At 43.2% G+C, this 9,864-nt stretch overlaps 1 protein-coding gene across 1 annotated transcript; it reads right to left on the bottom strand.

The window, feature by feature from the left end:
• Positions 1-2,911: 2,911 nt before the first annotated feature.
• On the bottom strand, positions 2,912-6,456 carry LOC110503254 (claudin-8). Its single transcript, XM_021581624.2, has 2 exons — positions 5,484-6,456; positions 2,912-5,143 (listed from the first exon to the last, which is right to left on the bottom strand). The coding sequence occupies exons 1-2, from the start codon at positions 5,715-5,717 to the stop codon at positions 4,208-4,210; spliced, it is 1,170 nt and encodes a 389-aa protein (XP_021437299.2). The 5' UTR covers positions 5,718-6,456; the 3' UTR covers positions 2,912-4,207.
• Between the last annotated feature and the right edge of the window lie 3,408 nt (positions 6,457-9,864).

Here is a 9,864-nt window from a genome sequence, read left to right as displayed (position 1 = left end):
AATACCACTTGAGTAAAAGTTTCCCAGTAAAATACCACTTGAGTGAAAGTTTCCCAGTAAAATACCATGTGAGTAAAAGTTTCCCAGTAAAATACCACTTGAGGAAAAGTCTAAAAGTATCTGGTTTTAAAATATACTTAAAAGTACAGTGGTAGAAAAAGTATTGAAACGTCATACTTGAGTAAAAGTACATCTTACACATCAAATTCCTGATATTGAGTAAACCCAGACGGCACGATTTCCACATTATTTTGAATTACGGACAGACAGGGGCACATTCCAACCCTCAGACATCCTTTCCCAAACACAGTATTTGGTGTTTCGTGAATCCGACCAGATCCGAGGCAGTAGGGATGACAAAGCATTATATATCTAGTTATATCTAGTATATATCTAGTTATATCTAGTATATATCTAGTTATATCTAGTATATATCTAGTATATATCTAGTATATATCTAGTATATATCTAGTATATATCTAGTTATATCTAGTATATATCTAGTATATATCTAGTATATATCTAGTATATATCTAGTATATATCTAGTTATATCTAGTATATATCTAGTATATATCTAGTATATATCTAGTTATATCTAGTATATATCTAGTATATATCTAGTATATATCTAGTATATATCTAGTTTAGTAGTTTTAGTAGTCAGGGAAAATGTATGCAGTAAAAAGTGCATAATTTTCTTTAGGAATGTAACGGAGTAAAAGTTCAAGATATAAAAATATGTAAATAGTCAAAAATATAAATAGTAAAGTACAGATACCCCCCCCCCCCCCCCCCAAAAAAAACGACTTAAGTAGTACTTTTAAAGTAGTTTGACTTAAGTACTTTACACCACTGTAGGTAGGTGACATACATAGTGTTGCTGACATGCTGTGTTTTCTCTCAGGGCTAGATCTATAGGGGTCTGTGTGTTTTGGGTCAAACAAAACCCAGTGTTCCCGTCCCACCTGGCACCCATATTCCCTACATAGTGCACTACGTTTGACCAGAGCCCGTCAAAAGTAGTGCACTATATAGGGAAAAGGGTTCCATTTGGGACACAGCACCATGTTCACTCCAAATGGGAAACCAGACAAGCAGTCGGAATCGCAAGGGTCTCAAATGACACTCTATTCCCGACATAGATCCCTATATAGGGAATAGGGTGTGATTTGGGACGCGGATTAAATGTCACCTCTGTTTACATTAACAACAGTTGACAGTATCTATCTACAGTATGTATTTACAAAAACAACTGTTCTGTCCCTTTTTAGACTGATCTGTGTCTAATTCAACAGGCAGACTAAACGGCTGGCCCTCATCAACGCTCTGGAGACAAGCTATCTGTTCGTCCTCGGGTTTATCGACTGAGAAAGGATGAAACTGGGACTCGTCAACGCTCTGGAGACAAGCTATCTGTTCGTCCTCGGGTTTATCGACTGAGAAAGGATGAACCTGGGACAAGAAAACAGTAGAAAAATAGCCAAAGACAGAACAGAATGGGCATGTCCCCCACTGCAATGCAACGTATCATTACTAATGGAGAACGGTATGTTTTAACGAGGCAGGTCAGTTAAGAACATTTATTTGTATGTTTATAATGACGGCCTACGTCGGCCAATTGTACGCCGCCCTACGAGGACTCCCAATCACGTGCCTTTAGACGTAATCCATTTCCTGACTAATACAACCTAAAGAGGTGAATGTATTCTTGGTCTGACCAGAGAAAACAGACGGTTTATGTAGCTAAAATGTCAAGGGCAATTCCACAGTAAGGAAATGACACTTTGACTCAGATTTGTTCACTTTAGAATGTACGCCAGACTGATTTCAAAGTTTAACAAACCATACACAAGGGCTTTTTATTTTATTTTTTAAAACAATTTATACCGAACATTTCACAAAAAACACATTTTCTGGAAGAGCAAAGTTTTGGTCTTAGTTTTTTTTTATGCGACCGTGTGTTCCAAAAATATCGAATTAATATTAATAATATCTGCCCTGAATAAATATTCAAAGATATTTGCAGAAAGAATCCGGTGTCAGCCTTGCCATGACACCTTGAGTTAGAAAACACTGATTTCGGTTATTGAACTACAGTAGGGGAAGTGGGCTTACATCCGGTAACGGAATTACGGTAACAGAATTACATCATAGGAAAAGTACCCAATTTTCATACTTGAGTATAAGTAAAGACACCTTTAAAAGAAAATGACTCAAGTAAAAGTGAAAGTCACCCAGTAAAACAGCAGAGTAAAGTATTTGGTTTGAAATGTACATAAGTATCAAAAGGAAAAGCATAAATCATATAACACTTCTAAAAATGAAGCAAACCAGACGACTTGATTTTCTTGTTTTTTTATTTATTTACGGATAGGCAGGGGCACAGTTCAACACTCAGACATCATTTACAAACAAATAATTTGTGAAAGTCACCCAGTAAAATAGCAAAGTAAAAGTCTAAAAGTATTTGGTTGTAAATATACTTACGTATCAAAAGTAAAAGTATAAATAATTACAAATTCCTTACATAAAGCAAAACAGAAGGCATGATTTTCTTGTTTTTTTTTATTTTACGAATATCCAGGGGCACACGCCAACACTCAGATGTAATTTACAAACAGTGTGTGTGTTTAGTGAGTCCTCCAGATCAGAGGCAGTAGGGATAACCAGGGATGTTCTCTGTTTAGTGAGTCCTCCAGATCAGAGGCAGTAGGGATGACCAGGGATGTTCTCTGTTTAGTGAGTCCTCCAGATCAGAGGCAGTAGGGATGACCAGGGATGTTCTCTGTTTAGTGAGTCCTCCAGATCAGAGGCAGTAGGGATGACCAGGGATGTTCTCTGTTTAGTGAGTCCTCCAGATCAGAGGCAGTAGGGATGACCAGGGATGTTCTCTGTTTAGTGAGTCCTCCAGATCAGAGGCAGTAGGGATGACCAGGGATGTTCTCTGTTTAGTGAATCCTCCAGATCAGAGGCAGCAGGTTAGGAGAACTTACGCAGCAGGTTAGGAGAATAAACACAGAAGGTTAGGAGAATAAACACAGCAGGTTAAGAGAATAAACACAGCAGGTTAGGAGAATAAACACAGCAGGTTAGGAGAATAAACACAGCAGGTTAGGAGAACCTACGCAGCAGGTTAGGAGAATAAACACAGCAGGTTAGGAGAATAAACACAGCAGGTTAGGAGACTGAGGTTTAAGTTTATGAAAAAGGTTAGCGAAAAATGCTCTCCTGACCTGCTCCAACGAAAATCACCTCGTTTTGAAGTGGCTCTCCCGTATGCAGAATCAAACATGATGTTCTTTACTGGAGAAACCAAACTTTTTGTTTACTGAGGTCACATGACAGGTAAGGTCAAGGTGACAAAAGGGAGAGCTGGCTATGTAAAACCGCCAGCAGCGGCCTGACAAACACACCCAAATGGTACATGAATAATCACATTACAGAAGAAGAATGTAGAATAGAGTTTCTAGACTCTACACAGCTATAACTGTCCCATACACTGAACACTCTACACAGCTATAACTGTCCCATACACTGACCACTCTACACAGCTATAACTGTCCCATACACTGAACACTCTACACAGCTATAACTGTCCCATACACTGAACACTCTACACAGCTATAACTGTCCCATACACTGAACACTCTACACAGCTATAACTGTCCCAAACACTGAACACTCTACACAGCTATAACTGTCCCATACACTGAACACTCTACACAGCTATAACTGTCCCATACACTGAACACTCTACACAGCTATAACTGTCCCATACACTGAACACTCTACACAGCTATGACTGTCCCATACACTGAACACTCTACACAGCTATAACTGTCCCATACACTGAACACTCTACACAGCTATGACTGTCCCATACACTGAACACTCTACACAGCTATAACTGTCCCAAACACTGAACACTCTACACAGCTATAACTGTCCCAAACACTGAACACTCTACACAGCTATAATTGTCTCAAACACTGAACACTCTACACAAGCTATAACTGTCCCAAACACTGAACACTCTACACAGCTATGACTGTCCCATACACTGAACACTCTACACAGCTATAACTGTCCCAAACACTGAACACTCTACACAGCTATGACTGTCCCATACACTGAACACTCTTTGTTCACACTATTTGTTAAGGTACAGTGAGTATCAGACGATGACTGGTCTCTTTGCAGTCTATTCAGATGTACACACCAACACTGCTTCCACTGTGGTGAGACTGCGATGGTTGAACTCTGGAGCCCTTATACCCGATAAAAACAGGATTCTGAGGTACGGCTTGAAAACTGGAGTTGTGTGAAACGGACAGGTTTCCCGGATGACTGTAGGAGTATGGATTTGTCTGTTGACTACCGGTATATGTGGTATACGGAGCGGTCAGGTGGTTATAGGAGTACGGAGTCTGTTGGCTGATGTATAGGGAGTTAGCCAGAGTGGACAGGCTGCTGACGTAGTTGGAGCTGTTAGAGGTGGAGGGATGGTGTCCGTCAACATGACGTCCGTTGCCATGGTGATAGACCAACGGCCCAACGTTCTCCACCGAGCTGGAGTCATACACAGCAGCTGGAGGGTTCATGACGACCCCTTGTTGTCCATAAGGAACGTTATGAAGAATCGGAGCTTGGTGGTGTTGGTATGCATCGAAGCTGTGACTTTGTTGGCGGTTCAGACCGGGCTGGCGGTGAGCCCTCACGCTAAGAATGCTGGAGATGGGATGGTAGTGCATCAGAGTGGGTTTGTTGATCCTGTTGGCTGGGTGATAGATATCGAACGAGGCTTTGTTGGAGTGGACACGGCGACAGAGGAAGAGAAGCCCAGAGGTCAGTAGGAAGGCTCCGGTCACCCAACCGATGTAGAGAGCCTCTCCCAACTCCCTGCGCTGGGCGTCGATCAGCAAAGGGTTATAGAAGTCACGGATTATGGCGTGAGCCGTCCAGGAGACTGGGATGAACACACAGATAGAGGCCAGTAACTGCATGCCTCCAGCCACCATGAGGATGAGGCTCTTAACGCGGTCGTTGTCCTGGATGCAGGAGGTACAACGCATCCCTGCTAGAGCCCCCAGTAGACCCATCCCTGAGAGAGCCAGAGAGCAGCACATCAAGCCCCTGGCAGCCTGTGGAAGAGAAGACCAATACATACTGTAGCACATCAACACATTATCTAGCTACCTCTTCAAGACGTTCCGATCGCTTGGTGGAACGGGCTAAGGTTGAAAGTCGCTGAACCCGGGTTCGAGACCCGGTAGGAGCTACTGCCCTTATTCGCCACAATACACAAAGTAAAGTTGACCTAAATAGGTTTTAAAATGTGTTCATGATTGACATGATTTCATATTGTTCGTCCCAAACGGCACCCTATTCCCTGCACTCCTTTTGGCCGGGGCCCATAGGGTGCCACAGGCACTACATAAGGAAAAGTGTGCAATTAGGGACACAGCCATAAAGTAATCATACCTGCAGGTCTGCGGGGAGATACAGTAGAGAGTCGTACACTTTACACTGCATCCTGATGTTGGCCTGTCTATAGCAGTTCATCCACAGGCCCTCCCAGCGCGTCTCCATGACGATGATGTTCTCTCCGATGAAGGCCGTAACCTTCCACATGGGCATCCCGGTGACGGCGGCCGCTCCGATCAGACCCACCAGTCCCGCGCACAGCGCCGCGATCTCAGACACGCCCTGGAACATCACGTCGTCCGTTGTTAAGGGTCCAGAGAAACAATCAGGGTCAAAACGAACTCTCAGAGTCTTCCTGACAAAGAAACTTTAGTGATAGTTGACTCCCAAATCTCAGAGTCCTCCTGACAAAGAAACCGTAGTGATAGTTGACTCCCAAATCTCAGAGTCCTCCTGACAAAGAAACCTTAGTGACAGTTGACTACCAAATCTACTTTTCTCTGATATTTTCAGACCTCAGAAATGGTCTAAGTTGGAGATGAGTCCATGTCCCCATACAATGTCCTAAAACAAATGAAAATCCTGTACGGTTGGAGTAGTATCCGAGGCAGAGAGGTGACCTTTCTTTTTCTCAGCTTTGATGGTGAAGTATGAGACAGACAATAGCGCTGGGTGTTGGGTAACTACTGTCTGTTATGGGAGAGAAACTCTGCTCTCACCTGGTTGGCTCATAGGATCAGGGTACAAAGGAGGACCTGTGAGGACTGTCTGTGTGCGGGCATTGTCTAGTCCAGTAGTTCATTGGTTCACCCACTTGTTGATGTTTTCATAGCCAACACATCCACTCAATTACATAGTATACCATTGGAGCTTAACACAGTAGATAGCTGTGTTACCATTGGAGCTTAACACAGTAGATAGCTGTGTTACCATTGGAGCTTAACACAGTAGATAGCTGTGTTACCATTGGAGCTTAACACAGTAGATAGCTGTGTTACCATTGGAGCTTAACACAGTAGATAGCTGTGTTACCATTGTCTGATTTAGAGAAAAATAAATACAAAATTAAGGTTACACACAACATTTAATGTAAGACAACCAAACAGTTTGATTTAACAAGTCCTACATTATTTAACAAAATATTTAGTCAAGCTTGAGCTTCCATCTCTCATCACCATAGGGAGCTTCCATCTCACCACCACAGGGAGCTTCCATCTCTCATCACCATAGGGAGCTTCCATCTCTCACCACCACAGGGTGCTTCCATCTCTCACCACCACAGGGAGCTTCCATCTCTCACCACCACAGGGAGCTTCCATCGCTCACCACCATAGGGAGCTTCCATCTCACCACAATAGGGAGCTTCCATCTCTCACCACCATAGGGAGCTTCCATCTCTCACCACCATAGGGAGCTTCCATCTCTCACCACCACAGGGAGCTTCCATCTCTCACCACCATAGGGAGGAGAGGAACCTATCTCCCCATTAGTTCCTGCCAAGTCAGCAGCTACTCCTCCTGGGATTTATTAGGGATCCCCATTAGTTCCTGCCAAGTCAGCAGCTACTCCTCCTGGGGTTTATTAGGGATCCCCATTAGTTCCTGCCAAGTCAGCAGCTACTCCTCCTGGGGTTTATTAGGGATCCCCATTAGTTCCTGCCAAGTCAGCAGCTACTCCTCCTGGGGTTTATTAGGGATCCCCATTTGTTCCTGCCAAGTCAGCAGCTACTCTTCCTGGGGTTTATTATGGATCCCCATTAGTTCCTGCCAAGTCAGCAGCTACTCCTCCTGGGGTTTATTAGGGATCACCATTTGTTCCTGTCAAGTCAGCAGCTACTCTTCCTGGGGTTTATTAGGGATCCTCATTTGTTCATGCCAAGTCAGCAGCTACTCCTCCTGGGGTTTATTAGGGATCCCCATTAGTTCCTGCCAAGTCAGCAGCTACTCTTCCTGGGGTTTATTATGGATCCCCATTAGTTCCTGCCAAGTCAGCAGCTACTCTTCCTGGGGTTTATTATGGATCCCCATTAGTTCCTGCCAAGTCAGCAGCTACTCTTCCTGGGGTTTATTATGGATCCCCATTAGTTCCTGCCAAGGCAGCAGCTAGTCTTCCTGGGGTTTATTATGGATCCCCATTAGTTCCTGCCAAGGCAGCAGCTACTCTTCCTGGGGTTTATTATGGATCCCCATTAGTTCCTGCCAAGTCAGCAGCTACTCTTCCTGGGGTTTATTATGGATCCCCATTAGTTCCTGCCAAGGCAGCAGCTACTCTTCCTGGGGTTTATTATGGATCCCCATTAGTTCCTGCCAAGGCAGCAGCTACTCTTCCTGGGGTTTATTATGGATCCCCATTAGTTCCTGCCAAGGCAGCAGCTACTCTTCCTGGGGTTTATTATGGATCCCCATTAGTTCCTGCCAAGTAAGCAGCTACTCCTCCTGGGGTTTATTAGGGATCCCCATTAGTTCCTGCCATGGCAGCAGCTACTCTTCCTGGGGTCCAGCATAATTTTTTAAAATTGTATTTGTTACCCCTTTTTCTTCTCAATTTCCTGGTATCCAAATGATAGTTATAGTCTTGTCTCATCGCTGCAACTCCCGTACGGACTCGGGAGAGGTGAAGGTTGAGAGCAGTGAGTTCTCCGAGACACAATTCAACCAAGCCGCACTGCTTCTTGACACGATTCCCACTTATCCCGGAAGCCAGCTGCACCAATGTGTCAGAGGAAACACCGTACAGCTGGCTACCGTGTCAGCGTACACTGCGCCCAGCCCGCCACAGGAGTCGCTAGTGCACGATCGGACCAGGACAACCCTGCCGGCCAAACCCACTCCGAACCCGGACGACGCTGGGCCGATTGTGCGCTGCCCCATGCGTCTCCCGGTCGCGTCCGGCTGTGACAGAGCCTGGACTCAACCCCGGAATTTCTAGTGGCACAGCTAGCACTGCGATGCAGTGCCTTAGACCACTGCGCCACTTGGGAGGGCCCCTGGGGTCCAGCAAAATCAAGGCAGTTATACATTCACCAAAGATTACACAACATTTTAAGTGTGTGCCTTCAGGCCCCTACTCTACTACCACATATCTACAACACAAAGTCCACGTGTACGTGTGTGTATAGTTCGTATGTTATCGTGTGTTTGCATGTATGTTTGTGTTGCTTCACAGTCCCCTGCTGTTCCAAAAAGGTGTATTTTTAAAAAAATCAAATTTGTTCTGCAGTCATGGCTCTATGTAGTACTGTCCAGCTCCCATAGTCTGTTCTGGACTTGGGGACTGTGAAGAGACCTCTGGTAGCATGTCTTGTGGGGTATGGACGGGTGTCTGAGTTGTGTGCCAGAATTTCAAACAGACAGCTCGGTTCATTCAACATGTCAATACCTCTCATAAATACAAGTAGGGATGAAGTCAATCTCTCCTCCAGTTTGAGCCCAGGAGAGATTGACATGCATATTATTAATGTTAGTTCTCTGTGTACATCCAAGGGCCAGCTGTGCTGCCCTGTTCTCAGCCGATCATCAGTCATTTGTGTAAGTACTGATCAGACAGGGTTGTTTTTTTTTACATGGATGATATATTGGAAATAATATACGACAATTATTTGAAACAATTTGAAAATGTGTTTGATAAAGTATGACTGGAATTTATATAGAAATGCCTGGATTACTTTAATTTTGGTGAATCTCTGATAGGATGGGTTAAAGTTATGTACAGAAACCCCAGATGCAAAATAGTAAATAATGGTAACAATAATAATAATAATAAGGAATTTATATAGAAATGCCTGGATTACTTTAATTTTGGTGAATCTCTGATAGGATGGGTTAAAGTTATGTACAGAAACCCCAGATGCAAAATAGTAAATAATGGTAACAATAATAATAATAATAAGGAATTTATATAGAAATGCCTGAATTACTTTAATTTTGGTGAATCTCTGATAGGATGGGTTAAAGTTATGTACAGAAACCCCAGATGCAAAATAGTAAATAATGGTAACAATAATAATAATAATAATAATAATAATAATAACTTCTCAGAAAGTATTGAGCTTTTAAGAGGAGTAAAACAAGGCTGTCCGTTGTCTCCATATCTATTTATTATGGCCATTGAAATGCTGGCTATTAAAATTAGATCCAACAAGAACATCAAGGAGTCAGAAATCCAGGGGATGAATACTAAAGTGTCAATGTTTGCCGATTTACTCTAGTTTTTTCTCTATCTGGATCCCTGCACAGTCTCATTAAAGATCTTGATCACTTTTCTAGCCTCTCTGGATTAAAACCTAATTATAACAAGTGTACCATATTACGTATTGTATCATTAAAAAATACAGCGTTTACACTACCTTGTAGTTTACCAATAAAATGGGCAGATGGGGAAGTAGACATACTTGGTATTCACATCTCAAAAAATATAAATAAACAATTCATTTTAATAG

The sequence above is a fragment of the Oncorhynchus mykiss genome, chromosome 24, assembly GCF_013265735.2.
Source record: "Oncorhynchus mykiss isolate Arlee chromosome 24, USDA_OmykA_1.1, whole genome shotgun sequence".
NCBI classification, from domain to species: domain Eukaryota; kingdom Metazoa; phylum Chordata; class Actinopteri; order Salmoniformes; family Salmonidae; genus Oncorhynchus; species Oncorhynchus mykiss.
Note: the sequence above shows the minus strand (reverse complement) of the source record. Positions and strands in the feature narration are given on the sequence as shown.

Bases quoted from the DNA above. Each gene is read 5' to 3' on its own strand.
- LOC110503254 (XM_021581624.2), bottom strand. From the start codon at position 5,717: ATGTTCCAGGGCGTGTCTGAGATCGCGGCGCTGTGCGCGGGACTGGTG. The intron at 5,144-5,483 runs GTATGATTACTT...TCTCTTCCACAG, and splicing joins ATCTCCCCGCAGACCTGCAG to GCTGCCAGGGGCTTGATGTG.